We start from the raw sequence: 15,238 nt of genomic DNA, 5'->3' as shown, positions 1-15,238 counted from the left end.
CAGAAAAAGTACTTCCTCATATGGGGCAATAGAGGTAGTGTTGGACGCTGCTACAATTACATCACTTAAAAGGCATCTGGATAGGTATATGAATAGGAAGGGTTTAGAGGGAAATGAGGAGAAATATTTCTTTCTAAGGGTTGTGAATCTGTGGAATTGACTACCTCAGAGTGCAGTGAATGCCGGGGCGTGGATGCGATAGACAGATTTGTAATGAGTGATAGATTGAAGGGGCTATGGAGAGTGGGCAGGAAAGAAGAGTTGAGTCTGAGATGAGATCAGCCATGACAGTATTAAATGGTGGGGCAGGTTCGAGAGGCTGACCTACACCTGCTCCTAGTTCTTAGTGTCCGTCCCTGGAATATGAATGCTTTCGGAACAAGATGAAGCCCAAAGTACTGACACATTGCCCAGTCTGAGCTCCCGTTCCGGGAATACATCAAAGATTTGTGCGACCCACATAGGAAGACCACAACAGTTGCTGTGTGGTGAAATCTTTCAATCAAACTAAATAAAGCAACCTTTCATTACTCAGTGCAGGTAATTTTTACATATTGCTCAAAATTTGAGTCATTTTTTTAAAAAGACCACAGGATAGCAAGGAGGATGAAAGAAGATGCTTATTTTAGTGTGGGTTACTTGGACAGGAGGTAATGACTTATTAACACATATGCTTACCTTCCGAATGAACAGAAGTCGAGATAATTGTGCTGCAGCACAGCGCGGTCCAACTTTATAAGCTGCACTCACCTCCCCACTGCTCATCACAGACTGTAAAAAGTAGGGTTTTGTTGGCTAATTCAGGAATGACACTGCTCTGCTCCATGACAACAGCTTGAGGAATCATGATCACCAAGGATATGATCCAGATTACAACGATGCTGTTCCTTGCCCTGTTTGCTGTGCTTTTAAACAACAAGGGGTGGCATATTGCATACCATCGATCAAGAGCTATGAAGCTGAGAGTCAGTACTGACACCGACACCGAGACTGTCTGCAAAAAGAAAAGGCTTCATTAGAACTGAACCAAAACACCATGGCGGGGTCAATCTGAGGTATTCTGCAAAGAATCTTTATTTAAAAAGGAATGAGATATGATTTTAAGGGGCACCCTTATTTTTGAAAATTAAATTTGATGCAAATTGGTTTCAGGTGTACATCTCTATGATTATTTTTCCCAGGCCTTCGTGAATCTGACAAATTTCCTCCGTTTACAGTCAGATGAACTTAGAGCTTTTGTGTCGGAGTGATAGAAGGCCCAAGTCCAGGTCCCACCTGCTCCAGAGGAGTGTCTGAACAGGTTGATATTAAACATCAACAGTCAGATGATAGGTTTAGTACTGAATGAATTTTTTTAAAAAATCACACCTATCTATTTGGTTCGGGCAGCCTCAGCCCTGAGTTACTTCGAGTTGATCTTAAAGAGTGGACACGTTTTCAGAATAAAAGGTTAAAAAAAATCTGCAAGATGTTAAAAGATGTCATTGGCTGGATAGGTTTCATTGTCATTTGTGTCACACTTCTGACACTCCATTAAGGGGTTCAAATCTCCACCTCGGTTTACAGTCACAGTTTCGTTGGAAGAGTTTTCCAAGCAGTTGTTTAGACTCCTGAGAGAGAGCAGTGTGCTGAAAGGGACAGACGGTCCTTCCTCACAACAACCCTGTCTCATATCAGGCTGTTAAAGGTAAACTCACTACAGTCCTGCTCCCCCCCTTAGATGATTGTCTAACCTGAGGGTCACCACGTCTCAGGTGAAGGGGGTCATTGAGAATGAGAGTCCTTCATGGTAACCTCAGCCTGTGCAGGAACTGACCCCACACTGAATTTTAGAGTCATAGAGATGTACAGCATGGAAACAGACCCTTCAGTCCAAACTGTCCATGCCGACCAGATATCCCAACCCAATCTAGTCCCACCTGCCAGCACCCAGCCCATATCCCTCCAAACCCTTCCTATTCATATACCCATCCAAATGCCTTTTAAATGTTGCAATTGTACCAGCCTCCACCACTTCCTCTGACAGCTCATTCCATACACATGCCACCCTCTGCGTGTAAAAGTTGTCCCTTAGGTCTCTTTTATATCTTTCCCCTCTCACCCTAAACCTATGCCCTCTAGTTCTGGAATCCCCGACCCCAGGGAAAAGACTTTGTCTATTTACCCTATCCATGCCCCTCATAATTTTGTAAACCTCGATAAGGTCACCCCTCAGCCTCCGACGCTCCAGGGAAAACAGCCCCAGCCTGTTCAGCCTCTCCCTATAGCTCAGATCCTCCAGCCCTGGCAACATCCTTCTAAATCTTTTCTGAACCCTTTCAAGTTTCACAACATCTTTCCGATAGGAAGGAGACCAGAACTGCACACAATATTCCAACAGTGGCCTAACCAATGTCCTGTACAGCTGCAACATGACCTCCCAACTCCTGTACTCAATACTCTGACCAATAAAGGAAAGCATACCAAACGCCTTCTTCACTATTCACTACAAACCAGCCATCCAGCCAACTGAGCTAACTGACTTATGAACTTATGGCCTGGACCAGATGTTAGGGGAGTAGAAAGAATTAAAAAAAAAGGGAAAACTAGTGGCGATTGGAATTTATTTTTACATAGCTATGTGATGGGCAAATAATGTTCAATTAAAGTTGGAAATCTTAAATAAGAGCTGCACAATATAGGCATATTCATGTGAAGGTCTTTTCTGTAAACACCAAAAAGCTGCGGATAAAGCAAATCAGAAACAAAAGTAAAAATTTCTAGAAAACTGATATGTGGCAGCACCTGTGGAGAGAAATCAGAGTTAACGTTTCAGGTCCAGTTGTTGTTCAGTTCAGTTTATTTCTGTGTCGTTTTAATGAAAGTTTTACTTTGAATGGGTAAATGTCTCGGTCATTTCAAGGGAGGGATGTGAGATGATCATACCTGTAAATAGGGTATCACTTTGCAGAAGGTTTGACCGAAAAACCAGGTTTCAGTAATATCCACCAGCAGGCTGGCAGGAAGGCAGATAGCAATGACCAGAATGTCTGCCAGGGACAGATTTACAATGAAGTAGTTGGTCACAGTCTGCATGTGGTGGTTCTTCCACACTGCGAAGCACACTGCAACACAGACAGACAGAATGAGAGTGACATTAGGTTCTGTTAAACAATCCCGTCCAAAATATGAATCAGGCACTAATTGGCTTATTTAGCATTTCTTGGAATTTAGAGTTTCTGGTTCTTTTCACATAGCTTTCTCATTAATTTGACTGTGGGTGGAACTAAATGCCTTCTCACTTTGATGGCTGGGGGCACTTATTTGGGCAGGTGGGTGATGGCTGGCAGAGAGCCTCATACTGCCTCTGTGTCGAGGGATATGAGCCAAGTGCTGGCAAGTGGGACTGGACTAGATTAGGTTAGGGTTGGGCTCTGATGTACCCTATTTCCCTCTATGCTGAGCTCTGGCATTGAATCAGATCATAGAATCTCTAACATGTCAGCCCATCAAGTCTGCACCAAACTTCCGGGTGGCATCCCACCCAGACCCACCCTATCCCGTTGACCCTGCATTTTTCATGGCTGGCTCGCCAGGCCTGCGTGTCCCTGGACATTGTGGGTGGTTTGACATGGCTGATCCAGCTTTGGACTGTGGCAGGAACCCGGAGGAAACCCACTCAGACAATGTGCAAACTCCCTCCACACAGACAGTCACCTAAGGCTGGAACGGAACCCAGGTCCCTGATGCTATGAGATAGCAATGCTAATCACTGAGCCACCAGGTATTGTGTGCTCTGAGGAGAAGTCACCAACAGAAATGGGAATATCTGTCAACCTGCTGCTCTTGATGGTAATAATGAGCTTGTTGATGATATCTGGTCCATATGGGCCAGTTGGACTGAAGGGTCTGTTTCTGTGCTGTACATCTCTATGGCTCTTTACAGGATGTCCCACTGAACTGTCACTTGGGCACTTCATGATACCTCCTGGTGGTATGGTTTGTGCAGAACAAGAATAAATACATTTTCTAAAAGGTGATACTTGACTCAACAGGAGAAACAGTACCACTCACATTAACTCTTCACGTCCATACTCCCAGCATGAATGATGAAAGTGCACATGAAATGATATGAAAAATGGGGTTGAATTTTCTCAAGGAGTGGGAGATGTGGAAGAAATTCACTATCAAAAGAATTACAGTACTGTCTTTATTAAATCTTTTATTTTCAAAGTGTTTGTGAGATAGAGTTTTGAATTTCCTGAATCGATTTTAGTCGACAATTTTTTTGGGCCTCCATTTCATTAATTGAGAACAGGAATTTTATAATCGAAATGGAAACAATAATTTTTCTGCACGTTGTAAGAGTCATGAGCCAGTTCTATCACCAGAGGGCATTCTAACCTTACAACAATCTGTCAGCAGATTATAACTAAAGGATAGATCTCCCACAAACGATAGATTATCGAAGAACATTCCTGGATCCTGTTTAACCATTCCAACATTCATCAGCACGCCTTGCTTAAATATATAGATAGAAAGGAAAGTGCAGTGAATCAGTGAAAGTTGCAGTATGTGGTATAAAGTACAATTTATGATTCCTTTATAAAGGCATCCATCAACATTTCTTTGGTGAATTTAAATAAAATGCTCAATAGAAAATGAGGGTTATTCTGTCCTTACATCCACTGCAAAAAGGTTTATTGGTGGATCTGTACAACTTAAGAGAAGGAGACAAACACTTGAATTTCATCCCAGCTATGGAGACCTGAGGTTGGGAGGAAAAGTGGATCCCGACCCCCCACTTACTACCAGGCACCTCTGAAATGGCTGGAATAAAGGCAAAGTACTGGGTTGGCTGGAGATCTGAACTGAGAAGAGTTAAACTGAACTGGATACATTTCCTCTGATACCAGTTCTCTCCAGGGCCTCTGTAGGAGCTGCTGAGGGTTCGAAGCACTTGATTCCAAATTGGCTGCTGCAGACCCAGGCATGAAGGGGTGGGGGCGCCAGTGAGGGCTGGTGCAGGTCTTTGGGGTTGGGTGGGGTTTGGGAGATAAGGGGACCTCATCAAGGCTGGGTGTTGGGGGAGAGCTCTGTGAGGGTCAGGGAGGCAGGAGACTTTGAAACCTCCGACTGGGAAATTCAAAGGAAAGCTGAAGAATTCAGGGGGCGAGGGGACTTAGGTGAAACCATTTCGGAGGATCACTGGAGTCTTGGTTATGGGAGGGGGGGGGGCGGGGGGAAGATCTGGCATTGTATCAGAACTTCCCAAATATGGGACCACTGCTTCAGAATAATTCTCTCGCTATTGTATAAATGTATGGACATTCTGAAAAATAGGATAAAAATGAAAAGTGCTGGAGAAACTCAGCAGAGATTCAGCATTTGTGGGGAGAGAGAGAGAGAGAGAGAGAGAGAAACAGAGTTATCACTCTCAGTCCAAATCACTCTGTTCCCTTTTCTCAAGAAGAATCATTGTGAGTATAAAATGTTAACTGTATTTCTTTGTCCAGAGATACTTACTTGACCTGCCGAGTTTTTCCAGCACTGTCTGTTTTACTTTTGTATCCAGAAGTGGGTGTTGAATTTTTTACCCCATCACCCAATTTGTTCATCTATTAACCACCACCAGCCCCAACCACCCCACCTCCGCCCTCCCCAAAAGTAGTAAATCACCCGTGTTTCCAAATGAATAATTTACATGCAAAACCTGTTAAGGACAACGCAGAGCATCGAAGGTGAGAGCGAGGTATGGGGAGGGAAAGGGGCTAAATCGGAATGAAACCAAGAGGAGAGATAAAGCATTCCACTCCATGGGGTGTCCATCTCTCTCTCCGAAGGCATGGTGAGCATTGATGGATACTGTGCTCCCTCTCCAAGGACACATGGGTGCAAACATAACCGCGGAAGAGGGGCAGACAGTTGGCAGAGATGACCCCCACCATGGCCCACTGCCTGGACCTGTTTATAGCCAGCCTGGCCAGGCCCAGGAGCAGACCCACGAGGTGCTCCTCTGACCTGCCCACACCCCACCGCACCCAAAGATCAGGAGCGTGGGGCTGAAGTATAACTAAAAACAGAACGTAACATTTTTCAAATAACTAAAAAGGGAGTGCAATTGCCTAAAGTCAGTAGATACGTGGTCGGCAGACTCCACAGCTCCACAAAACAAACAGTTGGACTGGGAATTGCCGGCATTTCCTGCTTTTATTTTCGATTGCCAGCAGCTGCAGTATTTTGGCATTGCAGAGTAAATGAGCTCCACTTTATTCTCAGCTCAGTCTGAATGAGGTGTCTGGTTTGGATCAAATCACCCTACAAATACAGAAACTCTCCTTATCCCCAAGGCAGGTCTGAATAGTTTGATTGAAAGTCTGACGAACAGCGATACACACAATGAAATGCCTGGAAGGGTAAGGATCAGTCAGTTCTCATGCAGGAATCTAGGCAGGACTGTAACAATGGTAAAATGTGCACATTCCTAAAGTTGGATTAATCTGGGAAGTCTTTGGCTGGTGATTCTGTGTCACTGGGCGAAAATGTGGCGGGTAACTGCAAAGTTCCTGCTTTTCAAAGATACCTTGCTTAAAAACAAAACTTCAACCTACCTAAGATATTGCCAACAAGTGCCACCACAAACACAATAATGTATCCAATAATAAAGACCCATTCGTACAGTTTGGGATAGAGATACTCCCTCCATATGTACTGCAGAAATTCATCATCGCTGTCTGTGCCACCTCCTGCTGTTGGTGTTCCATTTAAGATGGGTGCAGTCAGATTGGACACGTGCAAAGTATGATCGAGATATCCATTTGTAACCTTGGTACTGAGGCACAGACCAGTACAATTCATTTCTAAGATCACAATGTCAGTGTGTGAATTACTAAGACAGCCATTCACAGTCAGGATTCCAATACCTGAAAAACAGGGAATGCACTAATGAGAATTTCTACAAACTGTACATTTTGGATTATAATCTATTTCCAAGCAGTCATTGATACAAGTGGTACAGCATTATAATCAGCTTTGCTGCTACCATGATTTGTCTCCAAGATGACATTTCCTACTCAATATCATCCAGACTGGCTGGAGTCATAGAAACATAGAAAATAGGTGCAGGAGTAGGCCATTCAGCCCTCCAAGCCTGCATCAACAATCATTATGATCAGGCAAGCTCAGTATCCCATTTCTGCTTTCCCTCCATCCCCCTTGATCCCTTTAGCTGCAAGAGTCACGTCCAGCTCTCCCTCTTGAATATATCTAACAACCTGAACCAAAACAGCTTTCTGTGGGAGAGAATTCTGCAAGTTGATAACTCTCCATGTGAAGAAATTCTTCCTCGTTGCAGTCCTCAAGGGCTTACTCCTTATTCTTAGACTGTGGGAAAAATGAGTTAGTTTTCGGAGTCAATCAACCAATTCAGAGTTGCTATTACACACCCCTGGAGCAAATGGGACTTGTATCCAGGCCTCTCAGTTGAGGGGTAAGGACTCTGCCTCGGCACCACAGTAGCCCCTTGTTGTTTAATGCTGTGGATTTATTCATGTTGTGGTAGTTCTTTGCAAGTCTCTAATTTAAGCTGAAGGTGGCTTTGTCAGCCAAGCTAAATGCACATTTTGATTTAATTTGGTTTGGTTAATTATTGTCACATGAAAAGTGTTGAGTGCTATCCAGACAAATCATACCTTACATGAATACATCAGGGTAATAGAACACAATGCAGAATAAAGTGTTACAACTACAGTGAAAGATCAATTCTAATATATGAGAGGGCCATTCATAAGCCTGATAACAACATTGAAGAAGTTGTCCTTAAATATGTAGGTACGTGTTTCCAAACTTTTGTATCTCCTCCCCAATCGAAGAAGGTGGAAGAGAGTATAACTGGGGTAAGAGGGGTCTTTGATTATGTTGGCTGCTTTCCCGAGGTAGCAGAAAATACTGATTGACTCACTGGAAGAAAGACTGGCTTTCATGATGGATTGGGCTGCGTTCACAATTCTCTGTAATTTCTCGTGGTCTTGGACAGAGCAGTTGTCGCATCAAGCTGTGATACATCTGGATAGGATGCTTTCTATGGTGCATCTATAAAAATTGATAAGAGTCATTGTTGACATGCTGAATTTCCTTAACCTCCTGAATAAATAGAGGTGTTGATGTGCTTTCTTGACTGCAGCATTGATGTGGATGGACCAGGATAGATCATTTGCAGATATTTTCTCCTCGGAACTTGAAGCTGTCAATGACCTCCACCTCAGCACCATTGATACAGACAAGGGTGTGTCCCCCACTCTGCTTCCTGAAGTCAATAACAACTCCTTCAGTTTCCTGAACATTGAGGGAGAGATTGTTGTCTTAACACCATGTTACTAAGTTGTCTTTTTCCTTCCTGTACTCTGTTTTATCCTTGTTTGAGTTCTGACCCACGATGATGGTGTCATCAGCAAATTTGTAAATGGAGTTAGAGCTGAACTGACTAATCAGTCATGTGTGTATGTGAAGTACAGTAAGGGGCTGATTACACAGCCTTGCAGGCCTGTGTTGATTATTATGGAGGAGATGCTGTTGCCTATCCTTACTGATTGTGGTCTATAGGTCAGGAAGTCGAGGATTCAGAAGCAGAGAGGGGGAGCAGAGTGCTAGGTCTCGGAGTTTGAAGATGAGTTTTCTTGGAATTATTGTGTTGCAGGTGGAGCTAAAGTTAATAAATAGGAGTCTGACCTTGGTGTCCTTGTTATCCAGAGGTTCCAGTGATGAGTGTAGAGCCAAGGAAATGGTTTCTGCCATGGACCTGTTGTGACAGTAGGTGAACTGTAGCAGACTAAAGCAATCTGGGAGGCTGGAGTTGATGTGTGCAATTACTAACCTCATAATAATGGATGTCAGAGCCACCAGGTGGTAGTTATTAAAGGCCCACAGCCTAATTTTGCTTTGGCACCAGGATGATTGTGGTCTTTTGGAAGCAAGTGTGAACCTCACATTGTGGTAAGGAAAGGTTAAAGATGTCTGCGATTACTCCTGCCAGCTGGTTCCCACAGGGTCTGAGTGCACAACCCAGAACTCCATCCAGGCCAGCCACTGTCTGTGGGTTCACTCTGGAGAAGGCCAGTCTGCCCCTTGTGGGGGTGGGGGGAGCGGTGACTGTGGGTACGGGCTTCCAATGCTGTTGGGGCAGGGGACATCATTTTACTGAAGCTTCTGTTCAAATCGAGCACAATGCATTGAGCTCATCGAGGAGGGATGTATGGTTGTGAATGATTCTACTCAATGCTTTAGTTACTTTAGATTTTTTAAAATCAGCCTGGTTAAGAGTTATAACATGCATCATAATAGCCGATGGGAAATGCCCCCCACCCCATGCCAGAAGCAGGGACACTACCTTTGTATTTCATATGTTACACCAGCTCTGAATCATGTTTATTTTATTGCTGCTTCCTGTTCACAATCTGGCTATCGTGCTTCCTAAAGTTACAATAGCCCCAGCACTTTGAAAGTGCTTCATTGGGTCATAAAGTATTTGGGACTTCCTCAAACTGCAACAGCATAACAGAGTACAGGAGTACGTTCCTCCAAGGGACATGCAGACACACTGCTCTTTTCTAATCATGTTGTTCAGGGATGTTATGGCACAGTTCTGGGGTTGGTGGGACTTGAATACAGGCTCTGCTAGGTCAGAGGCAGGGGCACAACTGCTGCACCACAACAGCCCCAATTAATGCACTTTTATTAGTGGGACATTAATTGTCTGTCTTGTGATTAGAAAATTGGCATCACACAACCAGATAGCTGTGAACGGGAAGCTAACGTATTAGTCAGACATTCTGTCAAGCCAACGCTCTTTAGAATATAAAGTTGAGTAAATGACTGTATAGCAGGACCTACACTGCCCTGAGGTTGTAGAAAGTAAAATCTAGTGAAATACAATTATAAAGGCATTTTAGGAAATGAATAATGATTGGAATGTAAAAGATGCAGCCCGACAGTTTCTGTTAGAACAGAAATGTTACCTTCTCAGTCTGTCAGCACTTAAGATGTCAATTTGAGATCCAACAACAATCATACACTGAAAGTGTCAGTCTCTGAATTTTTGTAGCCATTTGCAGCCACCTTTCTGACAAAGCAGCTTTAGTTCTCCAAGTGTCTTTAGAATGCCAAATGAACAGGTCTGACCAAAACTCTGATCAAGGCTTTTTGCAAGGTTTGTAGCTCAGGTGGAGGTTTAGGGTGTAGGTTTGCTCACTGAGCTGTAGGTTTGATATCCAGATGTTTCATTACCTGGCTAGGTAACATTATCAGTGGCGACCTCCAAGTGAAGTGAAGCTGTTGTCTCCTGCTTTCTACTTATATGTTTGTGGTGATGTCATTTCCTGTTCGTTTTCTGACGGGTTGATAGATCTAGATACCATCTATGTGTTTGTTTATGGCATTGTGGTTAGAGTGCCAGGCCTCTAGGAATTCTCTGGCATGTCTTTGCTTAGCCTGCCCCAGGATAGATGTGTTGTCCCAGCCGAAATGGTGTTTTTTTTTCTCTCCGTATGTAGGGCTACGAGGGAGAGTGGGTCGTGTCTTTTTGTGGCTAGCTGGTGTTCGTGTATCCTGGTGGCTAACTTTCTTCCTATTTGTCCTACGTAGTGTTTGTGGCAGTCCTTGCATGGAATTTTGTAGACGACATTGGTTTTGTCCATGGGAGGTACTGGGTCTTAAGTTTGTTAGTTTTTGTTTGAGAGTGTTGGTGGGTTTGTGTACTACTAGGATTCAGAGGGGTCTTAGTAGCCTGGCTGTCATTTCTGAAACTTCTTTGATGTATGGTAAGGTGGTTAGGGTTTCTGGCTGTGTTTGGCCTGCTTGTCGTGGTTTGTTCTTGAGGAATCTGCGGACTGTATTATTTGAGTATCCGTTCTTCTTGAATACGTTGTAAAGGTGGTTCTCCTCCGTTTTCCAAAGTTCGTCTGTGCTGCAGTGTGATGTGGCTCGTTGGAATAGTGTTCTGATACAGCTTTGTTTGTGTGTGTTGGGATGGTTGCTGGTGTAGTTAAGTATTTGGTCAGTGTTTGTCGGTTTTCTGTATACGCAGGTTTGTAGTTCTCCGTTGTTCTTTCTTTCGACCATGACGTCCAGGAATGCGAGTTTGTTGTCGGTTTCTTCCTCCTTGGTGAACTTTATGCCTGTGAGGGTGTTGTTGATGATGTTAAATGTCTCTTCTGTCTTGATGAGAAATAAAGTTGACCAAAGAGAACTGTTCGTTGTAGGTCAGAGCCAACTCAACTTGGTACATTGACTGACACTATAAACCAGCTATGATTATATTCATCCAGTCTCATTAGGCTCCCTATGCCTATGCCAACACCTTGCTCAATCGCAACACTGTGGATCCAAACCAACCCTCAAAAGCACCAATATAGTTGCTGCACCAATAGATTTTCAACCTGCATGGTTCCTTTAATCAGAGGAAATAGGTAGGCACAGTCTGCCTTGGCTTGTTCACACACTCAATAGGTCGCCTGCAGCGGGCACTGAACTAAAAAGGATCTCCAGCTAGCGATCATCTAAAAGTACATTAAAAGCTGGTTAAATGTCTGTCATTCTAATAGTGAGTGCTATTCCTCTGCAGCTGATCCCTAGATTTAATCCAAAATATTTCTATCCCTGCTGTGAAAAAGACATCTTAGTCTCTAATGTCTTAACAACAAAATACAGCATAACCAGTGAATATACCAACTTTCAATTACTGAATAGTATTTTGCATCAACTAACTGTGTATCTCATTTTTTCATTCTAATGCTGTTACCACAATAGAAATTAGTACCTATAGCAATATAGTTTGCATTCAAACTTACCTGAAACCTAACAAATATTTGATGAAAAATTGACCTTGCTTTTATTTTGCATTTTTTATTTGCTTTCCTGGGATTTCTTACTATGTTGCTCATGTCTAAACTTGGACTAATTGTCAGAACTGAATTCATTGCACAATACAGAACAAATTCATTGTAGGCTCATTTTAGCTTCAGTGGTCTGTTTGACCCTGATCTAGACAATCAGTCTACTTCAATTTGCTTTGCAACATTCATCACATAGAACCTGCTATTGAATCTAATACTGCTGCCTGAGGGAGAAAATAAATGTATTTGGGCATTTGAAGCCTTCCATGCAGCAATGTCAGAAGCTCAGTTTTAGGGTAATTTCATACTGGGGTGACCCTATATTCCACCAATCTGTGACACAGTCTGTTACACCAGTTTGCTGCACTTGCAATTTTCCTAAAATGCAGTAATACCTGTGTGTGAGTTTCTGCTGGGTTTAATTGACCTTAAGGGGAAACTGGCTACATTTTTTGTGGGAGAAAGGGAGGACTGGAGATCAGAGTCGAAGAGTGTGGTGCTGGAAATCTTCATCCTGACGAAGAGCTTATGCTTGAAACGTCGACTCTCCTGCTCCTCGGTTGCTGCCTGACCGGCTGTGCTTTTCCAGCACCATATTCTACAACTGCATCTTTTTTGTGTGTAACATTTAATGGAATTTTTCAAAACATTAAAACACGAGTGTCCAGAATGCAGATATCTAAAATGGGACTGTTCTCAATAGGCCACAGGTTTGCTGACAACATGCGCAACCCAATTCACATTGCTGAAATGAAAGGCATCATGACATATGCAAAAATGCCACATTTCAAATGATTGCAACAAGTTATGCTACACAAGAAAAAGGTGTGTGATTGCTTGGCAAGTACTGCCCAATGCAGAATCACATCTAACACTAGATGTTTCTATTTAAATGGAATGAGTTCTAATCTCCTACCTCATGCCTATTTCTGATATGTTGACAATATGTTTGCTATCTTGGAATCTACACCACAGGTAAAGAGGCCATAAATAATTGTTGAAAGGTCTCAGCCTTGAAGGGCTGTTTCTCTCTCCACAAATGCCTTCCGGACCTGCTGAGCATTTCCAACATTTTCTGCTTCAGTTTCAGATTTCTAGCAACCACACAGTTTTCGGTTTTTCTGTAGCTGATAGCATATGCAGGTGCGCAACACCATTCATTCTTTTATATTTTCAATGCTTTTTTCCAAATGATGAACATCTCCATTTTCACACACTCTGTCTGGGTGTTGGGTCACCTTTCTGATTATTTGTACATTCTTTGCCAATGCCCTTACTTGGTTCACTTTATGTGCAGCTTTGTCCTTAGCAGATCCAATTACCAAGCAAACTAACTGTCGGATTCCTGTGAGTATGGCATTGATGATCTGGTGTGTTTTCTCTATTTCTGTGTTTTTAATTATTACAATGATTTTAATGATCACCCATCTCTGGACTCATAGCAGAAGCGGTAATGCAAAAGGTTAGATCAAAAACAGTCTTACCGCAAATTCAACCCAAACTCTGGGTCAGATATGTGGATGACACCTTTGTAATCATTAGAATTAGAGAACACCGGATCATCAACGCCACACTCACAGGAATCCGATTCACTAGAGAGGAAGAAAAAGGACAACCAACTCCCATTCCTAGACGTGATGGTACAGAGAACACCGAACGGAGAATTCACCACAAAGGTATACAGGAAAGCCACACACACAGACCAAGTCCTGAACTACGAAAGCAACCACCCCAACACACATAAAAGAAGTTGCATCAAGACACTGTTCAAAAGGGCCACAACACACTGCAGTACACCTGAACTGCAAAAAAAAGAGGAAGAAGAACACCTATACAATGTATTCACCAAAAACGGATACCCACGCAATTTCATCAACAGATGCCTAAGGGAAAGACCAACAGAATGAGGACATGCTGCAACCCAAAGGACTAGCCACACTACCATACATCAGGAGCATTTCCGAACTGACAACCAGACTACTGCGACCACTAGGACTCATAACAGCACACAAACCAACAGCCACTCTCAGACAACAACCCACCAGAACGAAGGACCCAAGACCCAACATGAGCAAAACCAGTGTAGTGTACAAAATCCCATGCAAGGACTGCACAAAACACTACATAGGACAAACAGGAAGACAGCTAATGATCCGCATCCATGAACACCAACTAGCCACGAAACGACATGACCAGCTATCCTTAGTAGCCACACACACAGATGACAAGCAACATGAATTCGACTGGGACAACACTACTATTATAGGACAAGCCAAACAGAGAACAGCCAGGGAATTCCTAGAGGCATGGCACTCATCCACAGATTCAATCAATAAGCACATCGACCTGGACCCAATATACCGACCGCTGCAATGGACACCTGGAACTGACAACCAGAAGTGGCAGATTCAAACCACTACAAATACTGAACGATCACAGACGCGCTTCACAGGAGGCTCCCAAGCACTGAGGATGTCACCTAGACAGGGGACAAAACGTCTGCAACACAAATTCCCAACTCGGCGAACAGAACCACAACAATGTCTTTTATCTGATACATTTTGATGCAACATAATCTTTAAAAACATTTTGTCTCTCTTCAAAGCACCATCAAGTGCACCCTGGATAACATCTCTTCATTGGGCATCACATACAGTTATTTGCTGCCATTCCACATGTTAGATCTTTCGTTACTAACATACTGCTACATTCCCTTCTACATTTTGATAGGCTGCAGTGGATTTGATTCTTCCAAGCTTGGGGCTAACATTAGCCGAGGATCCCAGCAGTCAGTAAGAGACCATCCTTTCAGGGTGAAATATTTCAAACCATTTCCCAAAATGATGGGGCACTGTAAATTTTATTCACCTTCCTTACCTAGTGCTGAGCAGTTTGCTTACGAATCTTCGACAGTGGATGAAATCCAACCTCAGCCCCCCCACCCCGAGTCAGGGAAATTAATGCCATCTCTGACTCAAAACTGTCAATATTTGTGTAAGTGTGGCGCGCAGTCAATCCGTTTCTATTGCTGTCAGTTGAGAATGGTGCAGTTTTTTTGGCATTCTTGCAAATTCCATAAAACTTCCCTCGAATTATTTTTTAATGAAGAAATTCAATATTGCTTTAAAAATCTCCATTCTTAATCGAGGAGTTTGTGATTTTAAAAAAAAGTTAAACTTAGTGGGTAGTGACCAGTTTTGTTTCTGTACATTTGACGATTTGAACTTGTGGTAAGTTTCTATCGAATTTTATCAAACTCGGGGCATTTCCAATTACACCGGCAGTCACAGAGGTTCTGGAGATTCACTGCTGTTTGTCCGGCTTTCTACAACACACCCCGGCGAACTGATCAGTTCAACATTGGCAATTAA

At 43.1% G+C, this 15,238-nt stretch overlaps 1 protein-coding gene across 2 annotated transcripts in view; it reads right to left on the bottom strand.

Annotated features, from left to right (window-relative positions):
* LOC140453451 (orexin receptor type 2-like) overlaps window positions 1–15,238 on the bottom strand; it is a 33,130-nt gene that overhangs the window by 17,445 nt on the left and 447 nt on the right. For both annotated transcript variants that reach the window (XM_072548140.1, XM_072548141.1), the window contains exons 2-4: window positions 6,591–6,902; window positions 2,926–3,104; window positions 751–994 (exon numbers count right to left, since the gene is read on the bottom strand). In XM_072548140.1, coding sequence (XP_072404241.1) covers window positions 751–994; window positions 2,926–3,104; window positions 6,591–6,837 — 670 coding nt within the window. In that variant the 5' untranslated portion in view covers window positions 6,838–6,902. The remainder of the gene's footprint in view (window positions 1–750; window positions 995–2,925; window positions 3,105–6,590; window positions 6,903–15,238) is intronic.

This window comes from Chiloscyllium punctatum, chromosome 27, assembly GCF_047496795.1.
Source record: "Chiloscyllium punctatum isolate Juve2018m chromosome 27, sChiPun1.3, whole genome shotgun sequence".
NCBI lineage: Eukaryota > Metazoa > Chordata > Chondrichthyes > Orectolobiformes > Hemiscylliidae > Chiloscyllium > Chiloscyllium punctatum.
The sequence above is the reverse complement of the archived record's forward strand: the minus strand, read 5'-3'. Positions and strand labels throughout refer to the sequence as shown.